General features: G+C 43.4%; 1 protein-coding gene across 3 annotated transcripts; it reads right to left on the bottom strand.

Moving 5' to 3' along the window:
- Positions 1-1,257: 1,257 nt before the first annotated feature.
- rsad1 (radical S-adenosyl methionine domain containing 1) lies at positions 1,258-26,208 on the bottom strand. 3 transcript variants are annotated; one of them, XM_043714581.2, is made up of 9 exons: positions 25,986-26,208; positions 22,057-22,190; positions 20,857-21,061; positions 19,034-19,399; positions 16,183-16,246; positions 13,926-14,073; positions 10,967-11,021; positions 3,164-3,267; positions 1,258-2,313 (listed from the first exon to the last, which is right to left on the bottom strand). In XM_043714581.2, the coding sequence occupies exons 1-9, from the start codon at positions 26,163-26,165 to the stop codon at positions 2,151-2,153; spliced, it is 1,419 nt and encodes a 472-aa protein (XP_043570516.2). In that variant the 5' UTR covers positions 26,166-26,208; the 3' UTR covers positions 1,258-2,150. The 3 variants fall into 3 exon arrangements, with proteins under 3 accessions (XP_043570516.2, XP_087856651.1, XP_043570518.2); XM_088000525.1 differs by having other exon boundaries at positions 19,229-19,399; XM_043714583.2 differs by lacking the exon at positions 25,986-26,208 and having other exon boundaries at positions 21,978-22,116.
- Between the last annotated feature and the right edge of the window lie 994 nt (positions 26,209-27,202).

The raw sequence follows: 27,202 nt of genomic DNA, 5'->3' as shown, positions 1-27,202 counted from the left end.
TTATTTTCATGCAAATGAAGCATTTGCAGAACCAAAGCACGGTGACTGTGTGGCAGTCTATCAATGCTGTCATAGACAAGTGCATCAAGTATATTGGAAAGAATTAAGTCAGTTATGTTTTTCCTCATGTTGCTTCCCTCACCAAGTGCTGCAAACTTAGTTTAGTAGCTATGTCCTCAGTGCTTCTTTCTATTGGTGTTCAACATGCAGCACTGATTCAGCAGCCTCAGGGAGTGAGGCTGGGGTTGGGAGTGGGGGCAGAAGGTTATAATCTTGAAACTTTCTTTACATTTAATGTTTTTGTTTAACTTGGTGCCATGTAATCTCATGGGGTCAGAATCAAAGTTATGGACTCCCATGGCAACCCTTTGACTATATACCATTGTGCTGCCCTCTGGTGGGTGTGAATTGTTGGTGGGACAGGACATACTCAGATTGTGATATCTGGGACATTGTAAGGTGTGATTCTTGAGAATGTCTATGTTAAACTGTTGCTTAGTCTATGGGTCAGCTCTCCCAACTATGGCACAAGCCTTTAATGTGAATAAGGTGGATTTTGCAGGCTTGGCAGGGCTGTTGTTTCTAGATGTTAGTTCATTGCTGGATGCTCTGTCCAGTTTCATTCCTTCCTGACTTTAAACGTTGAGTGGCTTATTCAGCCCAGTTCAGACTGAACCTGTCAGCCCAATTCCAGGCAATGAGACCATTTGGAATCGTGGGTTGTTTCTCCATGAAAACAATTTGAGTGGGGCTGAACAAAAAATGCCTGACCTGGACCCCGGGGTAAGGCCTGCTGGAAATTCAAGCTGCACGCATTGCAACTCTGCAAAACTATTTAGCATTTCTACTGAAGGAAACCAAACCCTTAAGGCATAAAGAACATCAGAATGATGACAAACAAATTTCTCACCAGGAATTGGATCTTTACCCTTTTGACCAGAGAATGACATCATACGTTTTGGATTAGCCATCACCAAACTTGACATTGCCGTAGGTCTTGAGCACATATAGGCCAAGGTAGTTAAGGACATCAGTGAACCAGGTGAGTTTTTACAATAGTGATTTCATAGTCACTATTAGACTAGCTTTTAATTCCAACCCATGAGCCCAAAGCATCAGCCTGGATTACTAGGCCCTAGATATTACCATTGAATGAAAGGATAAGTGGGTTAGAAGGGGTGCATGGAATCAATATTTGGGGTTTCAAGGTGGAGGGAAGTTCAGACAAAATTACCAAACATTGATATAAGACTGTGAAAGGGTAAACACAAAGAATAGTTTTATTTGTAGTTTTATAAATTACAAAAATATACTTTATTTATTTGCATATTAATTTAACCCATTGAAGCTTGCTATGTTTTTGACACAAGTCCAAAAATACTGCATCTGAATAGGCTTCAATTACTGTTTCGTTCCACTGACAGAGCCCGGGACTAGATGAAGACTGTTCCGAAGTGCTTATCCTCTAACTATTCGGAACATTTGACTTGGTGTACCACAACATCCCTCTACACCACCTTAGCCACCTAACACTGAAGCCTTCAACCACCCCCAAGTCAGAATTATTCCAATTCTCATCCAATAAGGTGCCCAATCATTCTTCCTCGGACCAATTACTGGCCACGTTACACCAGAGAGAGTTTGAAGTTACTCACACATTTCATATAAAACCTCTGAAGCTGCAGTTTTAATGCAGCTGGATTGTAACTAACCTCCCAGAGGTGAGAGACAGCACAAAGGCCCCTTTTAGCAATTAATTCCTCATACCATGTCAGTTGCATATGAAGCTACATGAAAATTCACACCTTTGTTTCAAAGTCCCCAGCTTCTTACTCCCATCTACCTCTGCTCTCTGTAACTCCCTCCACACCCAGCCCTCTCCATTTATCTGGCCTGTCCTACAAAACCTTCACTTCCCCCATGTATGCCTTCAGCAAGCTAGGTTCAGAATTCCTAACCCACAAATCCCTTTGGTACTCTACCCTGTGCTCTCCTCCTTTATATTAGACCTTAAACTACATCCTTGATCATGTTTTTTGCTACATACCCTAAATACCTCCCTTACTTGTTGTCTGTTTTCCTTCACACTTCCTGGAACTTTCTCATGAAGCTCCTCAAGACATTTTGTTTTGTGTTACTTATGTTTCTCTCTACGTGTGAGCAGTTGTTGTTGATCCCAGTGCCTGAGGAACAGAGCCAGTCGAAGGCAGGGAGTGAGTGACTGATTTCTGGTAGGAGAGTTGTAGTTGGAGGAGGAGAGCGGGTAACAGCATGTCAAGTAATGCCAGACCTTCCCAGGAACACCGCAGCCCTCTGGAGAGAAACAAGGAAAGAAATCAAGCTTGCAGTTGGCAGTAAGGTGCCCTGCCTCAAATTAATAGCGCGCTAGATTACAGTGCTCACTGGCATGAAGCCTTTCACACATTTATGTAGGACCCACTGACCAGCAGTCTTGCCTTGCACCACATCAGATATAGCTAAGTTTCTTAATTTCCAATTCACTGGGACTGTTCTAGAGTCCAGTAAGTATTGAAAATCATAATCAGTACATCCACTATTCCCAAACTCATCTCTTTTAGATGTAAGCTATCAGATTTCAGTCTCTAAGCTTTTGCAATAATTTTTATCTGCATACATGAATTGCCTTAAATTCCTCACTCCTCTTAGCTGCTTAGTTACCCTCTATTTCTGGTCTGTAACTTGCCTTCTGCTACAAATACGGCCACAACATTTTTGTTCAATGTATTAGCCATTTCCTCATACCTTATGACAATTTCACATGTCTTAGCTGCTAAAGGACGAACATTTGCTTTACCTATTCTCCACCTTTTTATATATTTATAAAAACTCTTACAATTTGTTCTTGATTCCTGACTCATTTAACCTTAGTGTCCCAGCAATATTGGTTGTGGGATACAGGAGGGTTAATTGGATTTAGCGATGGTCAACTTCATTGTTGAACTTTTTAAATCAATACTCACCATTCACCACCACAATCCCACCACCCCCCCCCCCCCCCCCCCCATCCCATTGAGAATGGCCATTTGAGGGGAAGTTTTGGAGGGCTGGGACTATCCATTGGACTGTACCAGAGGGGACAGGGAATGGAATAAATTCCACGGAAAAATAAACAAGATTAGCAAAGTCACCAGTAATGATTTACCTGTTGTCCAGAACAAGTAGCTGCTTCTCCAGATACTGCTTCACTTCAGGCGAATCCCCCACTGCTTGCTGTAAACTCAAACCGGGTGAACACTGCAACCAAAGCTGGAAAACAGAAACTTTCCAAAATCAGTCATGGCTGGAGAGAGAGCAGCATGCTGATGTCACACAAAACTCTTCCTGTCAAATCCTGCTTCCCTCCCATCACCCTCACTCATTCCAATCGGTCTGCACACCTCTCATCTCCAACTTCTCCCATAACTTCGATTTAAAGGGCTCCTTTAACAGAACAAAACGTCTAAAGGCTTCACACCAAAGTTTTCCATCAAAATGTGGCACCCACTTACCTGTGGAGATATCAGGAAAGGTGATTCGAAGTTTAGCCAAAAGAAGTATCAAGGAGTGCTTTGTACAAGGAGAGAGAAGCAGAAGTTTACGGAAGGAACTCTAGAGAGCTTGGGGCCAAGGCAACCAAAGGCAGACTGATGAAACCAGGGATAAAGAGCATAAATCACAAGAAATTACAAAGCATGTGATGGGCAAGTCCATGAAGGGATTTGAAAACAGAGATGAGAATTTTTACAATTTCAAGTGCTGTCAGGCTCAACGCATCCCAATATCCTTTAATCCCAAATACTCAGTGTCTCCCCATATCCTTCAAATCCCACTCATCATGTTTCTCTACATATCCCTCATCACACATACCCACTCCTTCCCAAATCCTCCATCAATATGGAGCAGACATTGTCTCACAGACAGCTGGGCTATTGTCATTAAGCAGAATGCGTGCAGGAACAAGTTAATTTTGCTTTTCCCAAAGGCTGTCTTTCACACAGACAAATATACAGGGAGCGGATATTGTCTAGGTTAAGGCACCCTTCCCACCTTCTCAATGAGTGGGCAGCATGGGGACATTAATTTGTAAACTGGTAGTGCCTTTGATAGATTCACAAAGTCATGTGTTCAAACCTCGCTCCAAAGCATACAATCTAAACTGTCCCTCCATGTGCCATACTGAGGGAGTCCTGTACTGTCAGAGGTTCTATCTTACAGATGAGGTGTTGAACTGAGACCCCCACTTCCCCACTCAAGGGTATATATTTAATACAATTTGAAGAGTAGCAGTTGAGTTCTCACATATATCAAGACATATTCATAAAGAATGAGGAAGCCCATTCTGGGGCAAATGTGCCAAGCCTACTAGTGCTAATTAAGCAAAGGTGGCTTTGTTAGCATAGGATGAAAAAATAGCCACATCCCCAAGAACACAGTACATTGGGAGAGAGTCATTGCCAAGAGCATCGAAAGCTCCAATTCGAAGATACTGTAAAAAGTGACATGAAAGCCCAAAGCATCAGTCAATATAAATGGGGAACCTCAGTTTGTCACCTCAATGATAATGTGGTGTCAGAAGCCTCAACACTGGTGCCAGACCTGAAGATCAGGTGCCAACAGTGAACATCCTATTACACTGCCAAGGGACACCTTGCACTTGTGACAGACTTTGTTTTCCAGCATTGCTTTGTTCAACCATCGAAGAGTGCGGCAGGTGACCTCATCTGACCTCACTGAGGTTCTGACATTGTATTCCCATCATCCCTTGCAGATGGAAGGATGCTAATCGTGACCAATATTTATCCTTCAGACAAAATCACTAGATCACTAGAAACAGATTCTCCAGTCATTGCTTGAGAGTCTTGCTGTGTAAATCGGCGGCAGCTCTTCTGACATTACAACAGTGATTACACTTTAAAAGTACACCATTATTTGCTAAACATTTAGGAGATCCTGAGACTGTAGGGATACAAAAAAATAGAAGTCTTTAGTTTAGAAAGAACGGAAGTACTAGGAACGTGGATTAACAGGTTAAACACAGAGAACCTCGATTATCCGAAGGACACAGGTGGGGAGTATTTCGTTCGGTTCATCAAATTCCAAATAATCGAATGCCGGATAACACAATTTAGCCAAGCATCAGGACCTTGCAATCTTGCCAGATAATCGAATGCCAGATAATTGAGAATCCTTTGTAAATCGTTTGTCATTTTCTTTGTATCAAAATGAAGGGCCATTATACAAAAAGCATGGTGTGCTTGTAACTGAAGAAGCTATACCTAGGTACCTTTGTACCTAAAGTAGTGCTGTAAGTAGTGACGTTTCAGTGTATTCATTGAGTATGTGACAATAAAGCTAATTCAATTCAAAACGAAGCATGTGAATCCTTCATTGAAAAGAAATTGTTTCGGTAAAAGGGAGAGGAACAGACAAAGGCAGCACATGGGGAGGTCAGTGTGGAGTGGGGGGGGGGGGGGTGGAAGAGACACAGAGAGAGAGAGAAATCCACACTGCTAACTGACACAGCAGTGAATCTGTGTAGTTACTGTCTTTGCTGTTTGAATTCATGGAGTGCATCTGGGAAAATTAACAAACAGTGAAATTCACAACTGATCTTGAAGGAACCCGTTTGGAAGAGGTCACGGCACAGAGACAGATATGTGAATAGTTTTAAGTGTGGACTTGGGGCCTTGCTGTATGTCTGCAGTAGTGAATAGAGTGGGTTCTTTCTTGATTTTGTTTTATTGAAATACATTTCTTGATTAAATTTAAAAATATAAGCCATAAGTATTAAGTTAACCTGGAGCAGTATTTTGTAGAGGAATAAAACAGAGCTATTTTCTGGGTCTGCAGATTGGAAGAAGCAAAAATGGCCCTTAGTAGAGTGATATACTCTTCTTATCAGATGTGGGAGTTCAGGGAGAATTTACATTTTACTGAGGATTATATCTGCAATAAATGCCTTTGGTTGCAAATCCTATCAGATTGAATGGATCAGTTGGAGAGAAGTTAGAGGCAATGAGGAATTTACAAGAGCAAGGCGATATGATGGATGGCAGATAAAGGAAGGGGGAAAAGTCGCAGATACAGTCACATGGATGGGTTAACTCCAGGAAAGGTAAGAGAGTTAGGCAGGTAGTGCAGGAGTCCTCTGTGGCTCTCCCCATTTCAAACAGGTATGCTGTTTTGGAAAACGTAGGGGGTGATGGATTCTCAGCAGAACGTTGCACAAACAGCCAAGTGTCTGGTATTGAGACTGGCTCTATGCAATGAGGGGGACATCGGATTCCAAGAGATCAATTGTGTTCAGGGACTCTCTAGTCAGAGACACAGACAGACGTTTCTGTGGCCAAGAGCGACTAATCAGATTGGTGTGTTACCTCCCTGGTGCCAGGAACAAGGTTGTCTCAGAGACGGTGCAGAATGTTCTCAAGGGGGAGAGGGCCCAGAAGAAGCTCATTGTACACATTGGAACCAACGACAAAGGAGGCAAAAGGATGGGATTCTGAAGGGAGATTATAGAAAGTTATGCAGGAATTTAAAAAGGAGGTACTCGAGAGTAGTAATATATGGATTACTCTTGGTGCTATGAGCTATTGAGGGTAAGAATAGGAGGATAGAACAGATGAATGCATGGCTGATGAGCTGGTGTATGGGAGGAGGATTCACATTTTTGGATAATTGGAATCTCTTCTGGGGTAGAAGTGACCTGTACAAGAATGACGGATTGTACCTAAATTGGAAGGGGACTGATATACTGGCAGGGAGATTTGCTAGAGCTGCTCAGGAGGATTTAAACTAGTAAGGTGAGGGGGGTGGGACCCAGGGAGATAGTGAGGAAAGAGATCAATCTGAGACTGGTACAGTTGAGAAAAGAAACAAGCAAAACAGTCAGGACAGACAGGGACAAATCAGAGAACAAGGTAGGACTGATAAATTAAACTGCATTTATTTCAATGGGGGGGCCTAACAGGGGAGGCAGATGAACTCAGGGCATGTTTAAGAAGATGGGACTGGGTTATCATAGCAATTACAGAAACATGGCTCAAGGATGGACAGGACTGGCAGCTTAATGTTCCAGGATACAAATGCTACAAGAAGGACAGAAAGGGAGGCAAGAGAGGAGGGAGAGTGGCATTTTTGAAGGAGGATATTCCTGGAAATACATCCAGGGAAGTTATTTGGGTGGAACTGAGAAATAAGAAAGGGATGATCACCTTATTCGGATTGTATTATAGACCCCTAATAGTCAGATGGAAATTGAGAAACAAATTTGTAAGGAGATCTCAGTTATCTGTAAGAATAATAGGGTGGTTATGGTAGGGGATTTTAACTTTCCAAACATAGACTGGGACTGCCATAGTGTTAAGGGTTTAGATGGAGAGGAATTTGTTAAGCATATACAACAAAATTTTCTGATTCGGTATGTGGATGTACCTACTAGAGAAGGAGCAAACTTGACCTACTCTTGGGAAATAAGGCAGGGCAGGTGACTGAGGTGTCAGTGGGGGAGCACTTTGGAGCCAGCGACGATAATTCTATTAGTTTTAAAATAGTGATGTAAAAAGAAAGATCAGATCTAAAAGTTGAAATTCTAAATTGGAGAAAGGCCAATTTTTACAGTATTAGGCAAGAACTTTCAAAAGCTGTTTGGGGGGGGGGGCAGATATTCGCAGGTAAAGGGACGGTTGGAAAATGGGAAGCCTTCAGAAATGAGATAACCAGAGTGCAGAGACAGTATATTCCTGTTAAGCTAAAAGGAAAGGTTGGAAGGTATACAGAATGCTTGATGACTAAAGAAATTGAGGGTTTGGTTAAGAAAAAGAAGGAAGCATATATCAGGTATAGACAGGGTAGATCATGTGAATCCTTAGAAGAGTATACAGGCAGTAAGAGTATACTTAAGAGGGAAATCAGGAGGGCAAAAAGGGGACATGAGATTGCTTTGGCAATAGAGTTAAGGGGAATCCAAAGGGTTTTTACAAATGCATTAAGGACAAAAGGGTGACTAGGGAGAGAATAGGGCCCCTCAAAGATCAGCAAGGCGGCCTTTGTGTGGAGCGACAGAAAATGGGGGAGATACTAAATGAGTATTTTGCATCAGTATTTACTGTGGAAAAGGATATGGAAGTATAGACTGTAGGGAAATAGATGGTGACATCTTACAAAATGTCCACATTACAGAGGAGGAAGTGCTAGATGTCTTGAAATGCATAAAAGTGGATAAATCCCCAGGACCTGATCAGGTGTACCCAAGAACTCTTGTGAGAAGCTAGAGAAGTGATTGCTGGGCCTCTTGCTGAGATATTTCTATCATTGATAGTCACAGGTAAGGTGCTGGAAGACTGGAGGTTGGCTAATGTGGTGTCACTATTTAAGAAGGGTAGTAAGGACAAGCCAGGGAACTATAGACCAGTGAGCCTGACGTTGGTGATGGGCAAGTTGTTCGAGGGAATCCTGAGGGACAGGATTTACACGTATTTGGAAAGGCAAGGAATGATTAGGGATAGTCAACATGGCTTTGTGCGTGGGAAATCATGTCTCACAAACTTGATGGAGTTTTTTGAAAAAGTAACAAAGAGGATTGATGAGGGCAGAGCAGTAGATGCAATCTATATGGACTTCAGAAAGACGTTCGACAAGGTTCCCATGGGAGACTGATTAGCAAGGTTAGATCTCATGGAATACAGGGAGAACTAGGCATTTGGGTCCAGAACTGGCTCCAAGGTAGAAGACACAGGATGGTGGTGGAGGGTTGTTTTTCAGACTGGAGGCCTGTGACCAGTGGAGTGCAACAAGGATCAGTGCTGGGTCCACTACTTTTCGCCATTTATATAAATGATTTGGATGTGAGCTTACGAGGTATAGGTAGTAAGTTTGCAGATGACACCAAAATTGGAGATGTAGTAGACAGAGAAGAAGGTTACTTCAGATTACAATGGGATCTTGATCAGATGGGCCAATGGGCTGAGAAGTGGCAGATGGGGTTTAATTTAGATAAATGCGAGGTGCTGCATTTTGGGAAAGCATACCTTAGCAGGACTTATACACTTAATGGTAAGGTCCTAGGGAGTGTTGCTGAACAAAGAGACCTTGGAGTTAGGTTCATTGTTCCTTGAAAGTGGAGTCGCAGGTAGATAAGACAGTGAAGAAGGCATTTGGTATGCTTTCCTTTATTGGTCAGAGCACTGAGTATTGGAGTTGGGAGGTCTTGTTGCAGCTGTACAGGACATTGGTTAGGCCACTTTTCGAATATTGCGTGCAATTCTGGTCTCCTTCCTATCAGAAGGACGTTGTGAAACTTGAAAGGGTTAAGAAAAGATTTACAAGGACTCTGCCAGGGTTGGAGGATTTGAGCTATAGGGAGAGGTTGAATAGGCTGGGGCTGTTTTCCATGGAGCGTCGGAGGCTGTAGAGTGACCTTGTAGAGATTTATAAAATCATGAGGGGCCTGGATAGGATAAATGGACAAGGTCTTTTCCCTGGGTTGAGGGAGTCCAGAACTAGAGGACATAGGTTTTGGGTGAGAGGGGAAAGATATAAAAGAGACATAAGGGGCAACTTTTTCACGCAGAGGGTGATGCGTGTATGGAATGAGCTGCAAGAGGAAGTGGTGGAGGCTGGTACAATTGAAACATTTAAAAGGCATCTGAATGGGTATATGAATAGGAAGGGTTTAGAGGGATATGGGCTGGGTGCTGGCAGCTGGGACTAGATTGGGTTTGTATATCTGGTTGGCATGGACGGGTTGGACCGAAGGGTCTGTTTCCGTGCTGAACTTCTCTACGACGCTATGAGGTGTCAACTGAAGGATTGCACCCATAACTGGGCCCAGAGGGTGGTGCTGGAAAAGAACTGCATATCAGGCAGCATCTGAGGAGCAGAAGAATCGACATTTTGGGCAAAAGCCCTTCATCAAGAACTCTGGGCACTGAGTTTCGGGAAGAATGTGAAAACTTTAGAAAGGTTGCAGACACGATTTGGTTCCAGGGATGAGAAAGTTCAACTGTGTGGAAATGGCAAAACTGGCAAGGAACTGTTCTCCTTGGAGTACACAGGGAAAGGGAAGGACTGATGTAAACATATGGTTCAAAATAATCAGGAGTTTTTACTGAGTTGCTGCAGAAAATCTGTTTCCATCAGCAGAAGGGTCATTAACTCAAAGACAAAAAATTGAAATCATTGGCAAAAGCTTTGGAGGAAAGGAGATTCTTTTCTTTGTAGTGATGTATGATCTGGAAAGGATGTTTGAAAGGATGATGGAAGGTAATTCAATGCTAACTTGAGAATTAGAAATATATTTGAAAATGAAAGGTTTGTGAGGCAACAAAAATAGCAGGTAGTGGTACCAATTAGATTGTTACCAAATAACCCATTGAAGCATTTCAAACATGTAGACTCTGTAGTGTGAGAAACTATAATTGTGCAAATGTGAGGGTCTGATTGCTTCTGTATGAATGTAAGCATGTCCACTGATTACATTACAGTGTGGAAACAGGCCCTTCAGCCCAACAAGTCCATACCGACCCGCCAAAGCGCAACCCACCCATACCCCTACATTTACCCCTTACCTAACACTATGGACAATTTAGCATGGCCAATTCACCTGACCTGCACATCTTTGGACTGTGGGAGGAAACCGGAGCACCCGGAGGAAACCCACGCAGACACGGGGAGAACATGCAAACTCCACACAGTCAGTCGCCTGAGGCGGGAATTGAACCCGGGTCTCTGGCGCTGTGAGGCAGCAGTGCTAACCACTGTGCCGCCGTAAGCACACACGAAGATGGGCATCTCAGCTCACTCAGACTCTAAACCAGTCACCTAACATTGGCTGAGGAGACAAAACCCAGTGAGTTTCTATCTGGACTGTTGCTGTGAATCGTGTTCAGACTTTAGAATTTTGCCCATAACAACAAGTTACAGCAATTAGGATCAACCAATTTAAAAGAATTCCATTTTCAATTACCTGATGTGTAATTCCATCATTCATTCGGAGCCCCAAAACCAGCAATTCCTCCAATCTACAAAATAAAAACACAAATATACAGCCTAAGGTCTATTATTTTGCTTGCTACACTGAAGAATGTTCATGCTCGGTACGTAATACTTTCCACATCAGGCAGCTAATATGACCAATCACTCCCAGTCAGTTAGGGCACACAAGCACAGTACAGAGTAAAGGTCCTTTGCCATTATATCCATCAAACACTCCCTGGGCATATGCAGCACGGGTCTGATAGAGTAAAACTTTCTCTACATTGCCCCAAACTCTCAGGGGATAGGTATTGTCAATTGTTTCTCTGACAGATTCTTTATGTGTGGCCAACACATATGCACATCCAGGAGATGCTTGGAAATGTTTTCGAGGATATTCGAGAAACTTGAACCATTCAAAATTCAAAGACATGCTAGAACGAAGGGATAATCATCAGGCTGGAAAATGACACTACAGCACCTCTCAAATTCACAGCTTAATTCACCAAGAACGAGGGCAATAGATACATGGGAACACCTCCAGCTGCAAGGTCCCACCACCCACTCTAACTCCCCTAACTCAAAACTATGTTGCTGCTCCTTCAGTATCACTGGATCAAAATTCGAGGTCTTCCTTTCGAACAGCATTGTGCATCTACCTACACCACAAGCACTGCAGCAATTCAAGGCAACAGCTCACCACCACCTTCAAGGGCAACTAGGGATGAGCAACAAACTACGATGCTGACATCCCCCCAATCAAAGAATGATAATTTTTTTTTTTAAATGCTTTCTTATAAAAATTTTGAATAAAGTAATTTATTATTTAGTGACTGAGATGCAAAAACCAAAATGTTATACTAGTCAGGAATATCAAGGAACATAGAGAACTGGGTAAGAGGGAAGTAGTTATGTAGAGTAGTGAGTAATAAGATATTACTGGGGCCAGAATGAAACAGTCATCAAGTCTAAGTTAACCTGGCATGCATGAATGTTCACTGAAAGTGGTAAATAAGGTTGGGTGAGCTGTAGATGTAAATAGCAAATGGCAACTAATATAAAAATCAATCTAAAATGGTGTAAAAGTAGTAAAAGTAGTGGTTCAATCAGGGAACAAAAAGGACATCTATGCATCGGGGTAGTGGACAAGGCTGATGTACTCAATATTGTGTGTCTGTCTTTAACATGGAAACTGCTATTCCACATGCCATAGTGATAGAGGAGGTAACGTGGAGGTTGATGTACAAGTCAACTTTTGAAGTTTTGAAAATTCCCACTGAGGAGAGGGGTCAACATTAATACTGGGAACAAAACCAAACCGTCAATATGTGGGTGACTGCAATTGAGAGATGTCATCAGCATCTGCCAGAAGAGTAGATGTGTCTATATATCTAGATTTATACACTCACACTTCTTGCACACTTCAAAAGAAGATTGCTATTTCTCTTTAAGGAACCTGAACCTGGGTGGCACAGTGGTTCAGTGGTTAGCACTGCTGCCTTACAGCTCCAGGAACCCGGGTTCAATTCCCACATTGGGTGACTGTCTGTGTGGAGTTTGCACGTTCTCTTCGTGTCTGCGTGGGTTTCCACCGGGTGCTCTGGCTTCCTCCCACAATCCAAAGATGTGCTGGTCAGGTGAATTGGCTATGTTAAATTGCCAATAGTATTAGGAGCATTAGTCAGGGGTAAATATAGGATAGGGGAATGGGGCTGGGTGGGTCGGTGTGGACTTGTTGGGCCGAAAGGCCTGTTTCCATACTGTAGGGAATCTAATCATCATAATCCGAAGCTATAAAGTTAAGCTAGTCCAGGACATGGAACTGTGTACCTTGACCTTAGGCTGGTTCACTTCAAAGTGGTTTCACAGAAGTGCTCTTGCAGAGAACAAACACAGACACAACAAGCAGAATAGCTTCCTTCTGTGCTGTAACCATTTTAAAAATCTTCTGTTGGATTTCTTTGCGATGGCCTTTCATTTAGTTCTACCCCACAAGTGGAAACTCTCCCCCTGCATTCAATCTGTCAAAATCTTTCAGAATTTAAAGAGCTCGACTAAGCCACACCCAAACCTTACATTCTTCAAGAGAAAACAGCCCCAGTTTATCATTCCTTTCCTGATATCAAAGTTTGTTCTGTTTTTTATCCTGGATGTGTTACTGAAAGTCTTTCCTATATACCAGGGCTCGGAGTTATCCTCGTTCACCCAGAAATAATGGAAAACAAGTGACTCAAATCCTGTCTTGGGCTGGACACACAGACTTGTACTTTCCAGTGGGTATGGAAAAGGGTCAAGAACTGAGAGCAACTGCAGCATCCCAACTGAAATGATCCAACTGGGAACAGCTTCAGGATCTTGTGGCCTGTGTGGTTCAGAATCTGTCTGTGCCATCAGGCAGACATTCATGTCCAAAGCGTTTAAACTCAAGAGGATTGTGTTACATTTAACAACAATAGCAGCGGAGTGTACTGGCTACAAGATTCACTGCAGAAATTCAAAGATCTTTAGACTGCACCTTCCAAAACCACCACCACTTCCATCTAGAAGGACAAAGGTAGCAGATTCATAGGAACACCAATACCTGCAAGTTCCCCTCCAAGCCACTCACCAGCCTGACTTGGAAATACATTGCCGTTCCTTCATTGTTGCTGGGTCAAAACACTGGAATTCCCCGCCTAAAGGCATTGTGGATCTACCCAGAGCATGTGGATTGCAGCAATTCCTGACGACAACACCAGCACGTTCTCATTGGCAGCTAGAGATGGACAATAAATATCCACAGCCCATGAGTGAATTAAATAAACTGTACAAGCAACCTGAGGAACCTTTACTCAGATGGGGAAATGGGGGGAGTTCATGCAGCTCCTCCATGTCAGCACCTGTTTTAAACAGTCAATTTAGTTATTCACAAAACAATTGCTGATTAGTCATTCAATCTCAAACATACTCACATGTACAATTCAGTCTGCTGCACTCGCTTCCTGGTTCCATGACCAAACTGTCTCACTTCCCTGAGCCAGTCGTCAGGTTCCAGGGTCTGTATCCTGGCCTCTCGCAGAGATTTTTCCTCACCCCAGGGTATAAACCTGCCGTGGGCACCTGGTGAGAGACAGTTGGATGTGTATTGATATAGCTCCTTTCACAACCTCAGGATATTCTGAAGCCCTCTTATTTAATAAAGGACCATTGGAGTGCGGTCATTGTTGCAGTGTGGGGAACACAATGATCAATTTGAACCTACTTGACCTCATCCTTTCCAACCTACTTGCTGATGCATCTGTCCATGACAGTATTAGCAAGAGTGACTACCACAATTCCTTGGGATGATCTTCACACCAAGGATACCCTTTTATACTCGTCACTGGTGATACCACTTTATATGTATCTTCATTGAAGGAAGGACATCAATGTATTAGAATCAGTTCAGATAATGTTTAAAACACTAGTACATGTAATGGACAGATTGTTTTATGAGGAAAGATTGGAGGCTAGACTTGTATCCATGGGAGCTCAGAAGAGCAAGAGGTGACTGAAGCATATGAAATCTTGAGAGACCATAACAGCTTGGATGTGGAGAGTATGTTTCCTCTCACGGGAGAATCTCGAATGAGAAGTCACTGTTTAAAAATAAGGTGTCACCCATTTAAAATGTAAAACAAGGTGACTTTTTCTCTCACAGAGAATCATGAATCTTCGGACCTCTGCTGTCATCACCTTGTGAGTAAAGTGTTACTTGAAAACTTTTAAAGACAGAGGTGTATAGATTTTTGGTAAACAAAGGGGTCAAAGAATATTAAGGATAGGCAGCATGATGGCTCAGTGGTTAGCACTGCTATCTCACAGCTCCAGGGACCCAGATTCGATTCCACCCTTGGGCAACTCTCTTTGGAGTTGCACATTCTCCGTGTGTGTGCTTGGGTTTCTTCCCACAGTCCAAAGATGTGCAGGGTAGGCGGACTGGCCACGCTAAATTGCCCACAGTGCAGGGTAGCTGGGATAGCCATGGGAAATGCAGAGTTAAAGGGATAAGGTAGTAGGTGGGTCTGGGTGTGATGCTCTTCAGAGGAGCAATGTGAACCTGTTGGGCCAAATGGCCTATTTTTATACTGTAGGGATTCTATTCTACAATGACTGCAGATGCTGGAAACCAGAGTTTAGATTAGAATGGTGCTGGTAAAGCACAGCAGTTTAGGCAGCATCCAAGGAGCAGTAAAATCGACGATTCGGGCAAAGGCCTTTCATCAGGAATACAGGCAGAGTGCCTGAAGGGTGGAAAGATAAATGAGAGGAGGGTGGGGGTGATTCTATTCTATAAACATTGAACTCCAAGTTGTGTAGTCCCAGTTCCCATTAAAATGATTCTGTTCTTGCTGGAAGTTCCCATCCTGCAGACCTCACCCCTCCAGCAGCACACAAGCTCATTGCGAAATACCATGCTCACTGGACTCAGTCCCATATGACAAAATAACTGGGGCCAAGAATAGCATGGACAGGAAGCACCGGATTAACAGGTGCTACAAGACCCAATTTCTAAAGCTTGCTGCTGACAAAGGTTAAGGTCCCAACACAAACTGACCCAAGTTGTTAAACCAGATCCGATAGTGAGCCTTCCAGCTACCACAGGAGAATCATTCCAGCAAGCTGCTGGACTGGTGCTAGTTGCCAGGTTGGAGGGTTTGAGCTGTAGGGAGAGGCTGAAAAGCCTGGGGCTGTTTTCCCTGGAGCATCAGAGGCTGAGGGTTGACCTAATAGAGGTTTACAAAATCAAGACAGGCATGGATAGGGTGAATAGCCAAGGTCTTTTTCCCGGGGTATGGGAGTCCAAAAGTAGAGGGTGTAGGTTTAAGGTGAGAGGGGGAAGATTTCAAAGGGATCTAAGGGGCAATTTTTTCACGTAGATGGTGATGCTACCAGAAAAGATGGTGGAGGCTGGTACAATTAAAAGGCATCTGGATGCAGGTATAGGAAGGGTTTGGAGGGATATGGGCCAAAAAGTGACAAATGGAACTAGATTAATTTAGGATATCTAGTCATCTTAGGTGAGTTGAACCAAAGGGTCTGTTTCCATGCTGTACACGTCTATGACTCTAGAGGGCAAGGACAGATGTGTAATAGCGATGTGTACTGCCCTGGCACACTTCCCATGTACTACAAATAGCCCAAAGTGTAACACACAGTTAACTTACATTGAAGCAGTAAGTAACTGACCTGGGCCCACGCCAAGATACTGCCTTCCTCTCCAATAACCAAGGTTATGCTCACACACAGCTCCCTGGGAAATAAGCAAATCATCATTAAGCAGCTTCACAGGGGATAACAGTAGTTCCAGCCTGTAACTCACATATGAGATCCTATGTAGGGACACAAAGGGAACAATAAGCTGAGAAACAAAACAGAAAGGAAGCAGACACCCAACTGTGTTTTGGAATGTCATTATCCAATCTGTAAAAGTATTAATGGATGGGGAACTAAGGCCGGTACATTTCATAGAATCAGAACGCATGAGGTGGCCATTTGGCCCATCATAGCTGTCCTGGCTCTTTGAAAGAATTCTCCAATTAAATCTCTTGCCACCTTGCAAATATTTCTGCTTCAAGTATAAATTGAACAGCCTTTTGGTAAGAAGTTACTATTAAATCTGCTTCAACTCGAATTTCAAGCATTACATTTCACAACACAACTCATTGTACAAATAGAAAACCCGTACCTCCTCTCTGTCTTACCTTAAATTTTGTGATGTATAATTTTGGGCCATGATCTCATTGAATGACAGAATATTCTGAAGGGGCTGAATGTTCTCTGCCTCAGATAGTGCAAATACTCCCTGGCAGACAGGGTCCCTTGGATATGGGCCACTTCCTGCTGCCCCATCCAAGTTCCTCTGCATGATGCAAGACTAAGACAATGTTCACAAATGCACAGACTGATGATGGTGATGGGAAGCAGCAGCCCTAGCTGATTTCTCTCTTGGCATTAGTGCATGTACCATGGCAAACTTTGTGGATGACACAAAAATAACTGGCAAGACAATTAGTGAGGATGACACAATGAGTCTAAAGGGGATATAGACAGGTTAAGCAAGTGGGTAAAAGCTGTTAGATTAAATATAATAATGTGGGAAAATGTAAAGTTCTACCTTTTGATGGGAGGAATGGGGGTGGGGTGTGAATATGGTTTAAATGAAGACAAACTGCAAAAAGTTGCAGCACACAAGGATCTGGAAGTCCACATGCATGAATCACAAAAGTCTAGCATCCACATTCAGCAGGTAATTGAGAAGGCAAATAGACTTTTGGCCTTTGTTTCAAAGGGAATGAAGTACAAGTCTACAGCGAGGACAGTGGCCTAGAGGTATTAGCACTAGATTATTAATTCAGAGAAACAGGAAATGCTTTGGGGACCCTAGGTCAAATCCCACCATGGAAAATGATGGAATTGAAATTCAGTAAAAAACAAAATCTGGAATTAAGAGTCTAATGATTACAACAAAACTGTTGGTGATTGTCAGGAAAAACCCATCTGGTTCAGTAATGTCCAATAAGGAAGGAAACGGCCATCCTTACCTGGTCTCGCGTCCATGTGACTCCAGACCAACAACCATTTGGTTGATTCTTAATTGCCATCTTAACTACAATTGGGAGAGGCAACAAATACTGGCCTAACCAGTGACACTTACATCCCACGAATGAATAGTAAAAAAAAAAGGAAAGCTTGCCAAAGCTATACTTATCAAATGACATCTAGAATACTGAAAGCAGTTTTGGACTCCTTATCTAAGGAAAGGTATACTGGCATTGGAGGCAGTCCAGAAAAAGTTCACTATATTGATCCAGATAGATTTTCTTACGAGTTTGGCTTTTTGGAGTTGAAAAGGATGAGAGAAACACAAGATTCTTAGGGGCTTGACAGGGTACATACGGAGTAGTTAGTTCCCCCTATTGGAGATTCTAGGACTAGAGAATGTAATATCAGAATCAGGGGTCACCTATTTAAGCAGTGAGGAAATCAACGGACATGGGGATGTGATAGAAACGCAAGCAGAGAATTATCAAATCAACCATGATTGTACTGAATGACAGCAGACTTGATGGGCTGAATGGTCTATTTCAATGCCTACATCATTTGATCTGCAGCCATCTCCCAGAGTTCTGTCATTGAGTACACCACATAACTGAACCATCAGTGTTCCGGCATCCACATTCTCTACCAAATTAACCTTCAGGTCCAATATGGGTTAGATACAGAGTTAACACCATCCCAAAAATTACCTCAATCCCTTGACCTTAATAAATAATCCCCTAACTGTCCCTTGACAGGACAGAATTCGAGTACTGTTGAAAAAAGAAGCAACACTCTATTATGTTTTCAAATCTTGTACTCATCAGGACAGATGCAAGAATGCCAAATTTCAAAGGAAACAAATGCTTTGCACTGCAAGAGTGCTGATAACTTAGCAAGTGGACTCTGTTTGATTATGGCATTGCCAAGGAGACTGCACCAGGGAACAGTTGTGTCTCACATCTATGCTAAATTCACAAACATCAACTGATTGGTTGATGTGTTATGATGGGAAATGAACCGCAAATTGTTGTCCCCAAGGTTTTGTTTAGTTGCAAAGGGCTCAATGTCTGGACACATTCTGTTTTAAGATCTGGTTCTGTTTGCAAATTTGGTGGAAGAATATATTGTAGGCTCTAGGAAGTACAAATGAATTTCATTATAAGCCTAGCTAATGAACTGAAATCGGTTGTTATAATAATTCCTAGCACACTTAAGGTTGTTCCATAAGTGATGTTTAACAGCAGAAACACATCTTCAACATCATGGCCATTTTTCAGCAATACTCAAAATTCCCCAATTCCTGGTTTGCAGTTGATGTCTTCTGTTTGAAAAGCAGCCCAAGTGACATCGCTAATTAAAGGGCCCAAACAGCAATAAGAACTTCAGATTGCCTTGCATGATAACACACAGAGAATTACATTGTGGATTTGAATACAAGTTCCCAACGTATTCAGCACACTGCTTCACCCAGATCCCACTATCACCTGCCATCTCTTACACTTTTAGCAAAGTTTGATACTTCGTATTGAAGGAATCCTGCCTTTCCCAGAATTCTCCTTGCTGCTTGGTACATTTCTGCCAATTCCTCTTGCTCAGGAATGCTCAGGGCCTGCTCCTGGACCAGTTTGTAAAGAGCTGTTCCCCTCTCCAATGTCAATTGATAGAGTGACACATGGTGATCACACAATGCTACCAGTTCCTCCAGCTCTTCCTCCCATGATTCCACACTCTGGCCTGGGCGCCCAAATATGATGTCAATAGATGTGTTACCAGGAAACAGTTTCCTGGCCTCCTCCAGGCTCCGAAGGGCTTCTTGAGCCGTGTGGTCTCTTCCCAGAATCCGCAGGTCACTGTCACATAACGCCTACAGTTAAATGGAAGAACAGTGCGCATAATTAGACTGAATAATGGTAGGCTGGGTACTTGAGTTACTGAATTTCCACAGGCAAGATCTGGCTTCAAAACTAACGCAAGACTACCTCCTGGGATAAACCTCCTTCCCCAGAGTTTCTGTCCAGTTCATAATGAACATGAACCCCTCACCTCCCTCAGTGGAACATGATCACACTATGTCAGTGTAAAACTTGCTTGAGCTTTGCTAGAGTGGAGCACTGATTTTCATCTCTCTCTCTCTCCTTATGTTGTATTTTCTATGATCAATACGACCAGGTTTGTGTTATTGCCAATAGACCATGGCACCATGTAGCATGTTAAGGCAGCAGCCCATCAACCGTATTGACCATGTTCTTTGCACTTACAGACATGGATTTCAAATCCATCCTACATGGTCTCACATTTGCCCTTTGTCTGATCCTTTTTTCTGAAGTATTCCACACTCCAGTGTATTCATCTCTTCCACTTTGCAATACACCAGGTTTCTCTTCTCTCATCCCAGGGCCCTCCCCAACAGATATTGTTAACTTTCCTGGTATTGGAGCCAGTCCTATTGACCAGTTCCACTTGAAAAAGTTCCTTCGTGTCCCAGAACTTATCCAAATATCCCTAAATCTGAAGTTCTCTCTGCTGCAGTATTTCCCCAGCCTTATCTAGCATTCCCATGCTTTTTAGTGCAAAAGATCAGGAGTAATTCCGAGATGACTACATTTTGAGGTTCTAGATTTTAATTTTCTCCCAAATTCCTAAGACTCTAGCAGCAGAGTTGCAACCCTTTTCCCACATAAATGACACTCTCACACTTTCAACGTGTGGTTCTCATCGATAGTTGCAGAAACATTTGTCTAACTTTCAGTTAACAAATCCCCAAGCGTTTGCCGGTTCTCCTTTGATAGTCATTTTCCCAACAGGGCTGGGAAATGTTTCAGACCACACTCCACCAAGATGTCGTCACCTTCACAAGTACTCAGCACTGAAAGCTGGTGTAAAATGTCACACTGAGGGTTTCCACACTATCTGCCTCTCTCTGCCCTGCTCGATGGTCACCCACTCGTTGCCCTTCTGAATTCTGTGTCACTGCAGGATGCCACCTCCTGGAACCTGTGTTCCAGGCAATTTGCAGCCTGATTCTGTATGGCTGCTGTGACAGACTCACACACTCTGAACTTGGCTTTGAGTAACTAGAGACACCTTCAACACACACTTCCCAAAACTAACACATGATTATCCAGGAGAGACAGCCTGATATTCCCAATGGTAAAGGGACTGCTAACAATCAATGTAGGCCTGCTCATATTAAACATTCAACTGCGATAAAGGGGCAGGGGAACGTAAAGCCCAATAGAGTTGCCATCTTCAGGACAAAATGAGAGAAAAACACAGAGATTCATCCCACACCCCGTCTTTAGATACATAGCCCAATCTCACCTGCACCCCGAGAGACAGTCTAGTGATCCCAGCCTCCTTGAACTCGGCCAGCCTGGAAGCTGCAGCTGATGTGGGGTTGGCCTCCATACTGATCTCCACGTCATGAGGGACGTGGGTTACTCTGGCAACAGTTTCCAGGACACGGGCGATGGTGGACGGTCGGGCCAGGCTTGGTGTGCCCCCACCGAAGAATATCGAAGTGATCCTTGGAAGTAAATAACAGTGTGAATAACAATGCTATATTTAGGGGGTGCGGGTTACAATCTTTATGCTACCAGCACTGTGCTCCAGTTGCCTGCTTTGTTTTTCACACCTTGTTCATGGGTTCAATCCCTCATTCCCATGATCCCTCACTGTGTGCCAGTGAATTCAGCAGTGAATGCTGACAGATTATTTGGAGCAATTCAGTGACTAGGTCCTCCACTCACTCATTAACACCAGACACTGGATTGTGATTTTCAGTGGAAGTTCTGAGTGACTCTACATTCCGCAGTTCAGGGGAACAGAGAGTAATTATGCAGCGATCCAGCTGATTGCTGGCTCACATCAGTGCTCTGCTCCTCTATACAACTGGGGGAGGTTTGAGGGGAGTGGGGCAACGTGTTGACAGTAATCCTGTTACAAATAAACAGGACAGCATTCAATACTGAAAGGACCACGTCCTCTGATATGGAGCAACACAGAAGCTCACTGTAAAAGGTCTACTCTGTATCTAACCCTGTGCTTTACCCACCCTGAAAGTGATTGATGGGACAGCATAGAGTGAGCTTTACTCTATAGCTAATTCTGTGTTGTACCTCCCCTCAGAATGTTTGATGGGACTGAAATGTGCAGCACTCCAATGCAGGAATTATTTCCCAACAGCACTGTGGGATGACCTACACCCACCCACTGGTTCAAGATGGTGGCTCACCACCAACTTAAATGTAATGAAGGATGAGCAATTAAGGCTGCCCTAGCCAGTGACACCTACATCCAGTGATTGAACAAAACAAAATCTCCCAGGTTTGAACTGAATGTTCTGATTCTGAGCTAAGTGTACACAACTGACTCAAGGTGACTCCATCCCATATTCACTTACTCACACCTAATCACTGCTTCCTGATTTCCAAAAGGCATACCATTGTTCCTTCAGCCTTGTTGTGTGTATCTGTCCCATGTCTCCAACCCTCCACGGCTCCTGGACCACATTAAACTTACTCCTTCACTTGGCTGACACTGAGCAGGGTTTCTGTCTCTCGTAGAAGGCCATCCCTCATGGCATCATGATCAACGCTGGGGGAGATATACTTGTTAAAGTTGCAGTACGTGCACCTTCTCTCACAGAATGGCCACTGAAAAAGAAAGCACATATTAACTAAAATACTTCCCTCCAACTAATGCCTATGGCCCAGGTTCCTCAGAGGTAGAGATGGCAGACACAGCTCATCCTCTCACTCCTTCTTCAGCTATGCAGGGACCTGATTCCCCAACCACACATCCCCCTCCCCAGTGGAGAAGTACCTTATTCACATAGACAAGGAAAGTCCTAGCTAAATGGCCATAGTTATTAGTGACTGCAGTTACCCTGGATCAGGGAGCAGCAGATAAGTGATCAAGCAGAGGCCTTACTCCTAACCATCTCCTGTCTCCTGCTGGGACAGCACAGACATATCATTTCAGGATGTAGCGAGGACCTGGGACTTGTGGACAGAATGCTGTTGATCTTCAGATCAAGGACCATGTACTAGTGACTGAACAAAAGGGCAAATAGCCCAAGTAATTGCAGGCTAGTCAGCCTAACCATAATAGGAGCAAAATGATGGGAAAAATTTCTGAGGGAGGGGTTAAATCTTCCTTTACAAAAAAAAATTAATCAAAGACAGTCAGCTAGGACTCGTCATGGGAAGGTTGGTTCTGACCAACATGATTTTGAAGTAGTAAGAAGGAAAGTAAATTAGGACAGTTTAATTTGGTTAATTTAGATTTCAGTACGACATTTGATAAGGTGTACATGTCAGGCTGGATACAAAGTAAATTCCCATGGGATCCAAGGAAAAATCCAAGTTTGTTCCAAAATGCACACAGAAACAGGAAATAAGGATCATGGTCAATGGGCATGTTTGCGACATGGAAGCTATTCCCAGTGAGTACCTGGAGAGCTCTGTACTAATTCCTTTACTTTTTGTGGCACATGTCAATGATTTAGATTTCAAACCAGGAAATGTGATTATGAGTTGGCAAATGATTCAAAAAAGGGGGTAATGAATGAGAATGAAAAATAAAGTTGGAGCATAAATATAGAGATCAATCGATGGGCGGAACAGTGGCAAAAAGAGTTCAATCTGGTAACGCATTGGTGGAAGACTAAAAAGGCCAAGGGATCACTCAATAAATGACAGAACACTGGCAGATATAGAGGAACAGGGGACCTTGAAGTGTATAACCATAGATTTCCTGAAGATTGATTGAAATCTACTGTCCTTACCTGGTCTAAACTACATCCAGAACCACAGCAACATGGTTAACTCTTGACTGCCCTCTACAGTGGAAAAAGTGAGGACTGCAGATGCTGGAGAGTCAGAGTCAAAAAAGGTGGCGCTGGAAAGGAAAACAGCAGGTCAGGCAGCATCCAAGGAGAGCCTGATGAACGGTTTATGCCTGAAATGTTGACTCTCCTGCTCCTTGGATGCTGCTTGACCTGCTATGCTTTTCCAGCACCACCCTTTCTAACTCTGCTATCTACAGTGGCCTAGCAAGTCAATCAGGTCAAGGGCAATAAGGGATGGGCAACAAATGCTGTCCTTCCCAGCAAATGCCTAAGTCACAGGAATGAATAAAAAAGCAAGGGCAGGTCAAAACCTGGTAATTCCACAGCAAATAACTCACTCCCTGACTCCCCAAAATGTGTCCACCAGCTACAAGAATAAGTCAGGTGTCTGATGGAATACTACCCAGTTGCCTGAGGAGTACAGTTCCAACAATACTAAAGACACTTGACACCATCCAGGTCAAAGCATACTGGCATACCATCCACAACCTTCAGCATTCACTCCCTTCACCTGACACACAGTGGCATTTGTGTGTTCTATCCACAAAATGCAGAAACTCATCATGGCTCCTTCAACAATACTTTCCAACCTATGACCTCGACCATTTAGAAGGACAAGGGCAGCAGATACATGGTTACAGCACCACCTTTAACTGTTCCCTTGAATCACTCCCAGTCTGACTTGGAACTATATCATTTTTTTTCACTGTCACTGGGTCAACGTCCTGTAATGCCTTTCCTAACAGCCGTGTGTGTGTACCTACACCACATGGACCGCAGCAATTCAAGAAGACAGCTCACCACCACCTTCTCCACAGCAATAAATGCTGACCTTGCCAGTAATAATCACATGCTTGGAAAAAAATCAACAAAACTTTGTCAATTCCTGAAGTTAGCAGGAGAGGTAAACGTTGTGACTAAAACCGTTTCCATATCATCAAAGAGCTACAGCTTCAAAAGACAGCATTCGGCCCATTGTGTCTGTGCTGGTCCACAGTCCCACCTTTTTCCAATAGCACTGCGTATAGGACAGTTTTTCTGAATGCAATTGAAGAGGCAGGAGGTCATCCTAAAACTGTAAAACACACTAGCATCTAGTGTGCCTCATCTGGTAGCACACTCATCTCAGAATCACAATGTTCTGATTTCAAGTCCCAGTCTAACTCTTGAACCTAAATATTTAGGCTGAGGGAGCACTGCACTGTCAGAGTGCCATCTTTCAGATGGCGTATGCCTCTTCAGGTGGTGGCACACTTCCAAAAAAGAGCAAGAGACTTATTCCTGGTGTGGTTATCCAGCAACCAACATTACATTAACCATGTCAATATTATGTAGGAGCTGGCTGGGCACAACACAGCAAATGTGCTTCCTACAGTATCAGTGACCACACTTAAAAAAAAGTATTTCAATGACTTGTAACGTACTTCAAGATCTCAACAATCCTGAAAAGCGCTATATAAACGCAAGTCCATCTTGCATTTAGAGTGCTCCGTTCAGTTCTGATAACAACATGAGGTGGCACGGTGGCTCAGTGGTTAGCACTGCAGCCTCACAGCACCAGTGACCCAGGTTCAATTCCAGCCTCGAGTGACTGTCTGTGTGGAGTTTGCATGTTCTCCCTGTGTCTGCGTGGGTTTCCTCCGGGTGCTCTGGTTTCCTCCCACAGCCCAAAGCTGTGCAGGTCAGGTGAATTGGCTATGCTAAATTGCCCGTAGTGTTAGGTGCATTAGTCAGAGGGAAATGAGTTTGGGTGGGTTGCTCTACGCAGGGTCGGTGTGTACTGGTTGGGCCGAAGAGCCTGTATCCACGCTGTAGGGAATCTAATCTAAATCTAATGATAGGAAGGATAAGAGTGCACTAGAGAGGGTACGAGAGAGGTTACGGAAGATGTTGGCAAGAATGGAGAATTTTATCCGTGAGCTGGGATCAGGTAGGTTGGGATTGTGGATGAAACAAGGGAATATTTAGTCATGATGTACAAAATTATGAGGGTCTTTGTTTTTGAAGCAAGGACTATTTTCCTTAGAGATGCAATACATTTAAAACAATTGTCAGAAGGGTTAAAAGGTGGTGAGGGTCTGGAACTCACTGATTGAAAGGGTGGGGAAGCAGAAACCTGCATTAAGACTTTATATAAAAAAAATCACTTATGCAACAGTTATGCACCATAGACACTGAAGAAGGGCTTATGCCCGAAACGTCGATTCTCCTGTTCCCTGGATGCTGCCTGACCTGCTGCGCTTTTCCAGCAACACATTTCCAGCATAGACACTGTAGCCCACACCGTTACAGACCAACAGCAGGAAAGTTAGATAAAGCTGGTGAATAATGTTTTGTGGTTGAATTGACAAAATGGATCAAACAGTCTCCTGCTATGCCATATTTTTTAATAAGCTTATGATCCTACTCCACTAGTTACCTAATGGAGCAACGCTCCGAGGGGTAGTGCTTCCAAATAAACCTATTTGACTATAACCTGGTGTTGTGTGGTTTTTAAACTGTGTTCACCCCAGTCCAACACCAGCATCTCCACATTATACTTTTTTTTATATTTTGCAAGTGTAGACACATGACCCCACACCCTATCGCTATTACTCACATGAACATATAATGCAGCTTGATGTAAAGTGGCCTCATCCAGGTATGCAGGTACCTGCCCCCCAGTTAATCCCCAGCCTGAGAATTGTCCTGAACTCCTGGCCAGGGGCAGAGACACAATACAGTTCCTGGCCAGTCGCAGAGGGTGCATTAGGCAGTGAGCTGTGCAAGGCCACAACATGCCTCTCCCTTTCACCACAACTCAGTTAATTCCGATTCTCCAATACTCCTTCACTCCTAACTACAGCTAAAGAGACTGTAATTTAACAAGAGGGCAGGCAATGAGCAAACAAAACCAGTCACTGCCTGCACCACCACCTACTGCCCTACAACAGCATAGCACTCTGTTCAGAAAACAGTCTTCCTCAGAAACGTTCTGCAAAACCTGCTCAGTTTCTCCGGGAATTTCTGTTTTGTTTAGCAATCTAAACAGCCCTGGCTGTACTCATTGTGAAGTTTTATACTGTATCTGCTATTCCCTTTCATATTGCACTGAGTCTAAACCTACTTTTCAATTCAAACCCTTCTGCATCACCCTATACTCTCTCATGAACCATTCAATTTAATTTCATTATGCTGCTCAATTGCATCACATTACCTTTAGCATTCCATCCATGCCATTTATTAATTCACCAAATTACAGTATTCTCCCCTCCATTCCCTGTAGTTTTTTGAAATCTCACATTATCTAACCACATCCTGCTGCTCACTCCCAATCTCCTTTAAAAACTGGTCCTGTCCACATCACTCTCCTGCTCACTCCTTTCATGCGCTTCCAGTCTAATGCCATTCTTCTGATAAATTCTCATCAACTTTAATATCCAACCCAAGTAACCTCAGTCTCAATTTGCTCCTCTTGAAGAGGCATAGGGAAGGGTTGGTATGCACTACCAGGGCTGGGAACAGAGCTAACTTGGCTCTGAAAATACTGCCATCTGGTGTGTAGTTCCTATCACTGGTGAGTCTCATTAAAACAGGGGCCATGAGAAACTGTCTGGTTCTTGAGGCTGATTGCAGTTTTTAGGAGCTGATTGAGAGCACATTCAGGAGGAAAAATCTGTAAATCTGGTAAATGGCACAAACTGGTCTGACTCATCTTGTTTACCTCAAAATGGAGCTCTAGGATGGTCAGCGAGTACATTGCCAGGTGTCACTTTTTACTGCTTTCTTTTGCTCTGGGAATTTTGTGGGGAGCACATGAGTTGCAGCTGGGGCCAG

Source organism: Chiloscyllium plagiosum, unplaced genomic scaffold (genome assembly GCF_037043375.1).
Source record: "Chiloscyllium plagiosum isolate Xiang-an unplaced genomic scaffold, Cpla_swu_hap1 HiC_scaffold_25, whole genome shotgun sequence".
Taxonomy (NCBI): domain Eukaryota; kingdom Metazoa; phylum Chordata; class Chondrichthyes; order Orectolobiformes; family Hemiscylliidae; genus Chiloscyllium; species Chiloscyllium plagiosum.
This window is presented reverse-complemented; position numbering and strand designations above follow the sequence as displayed.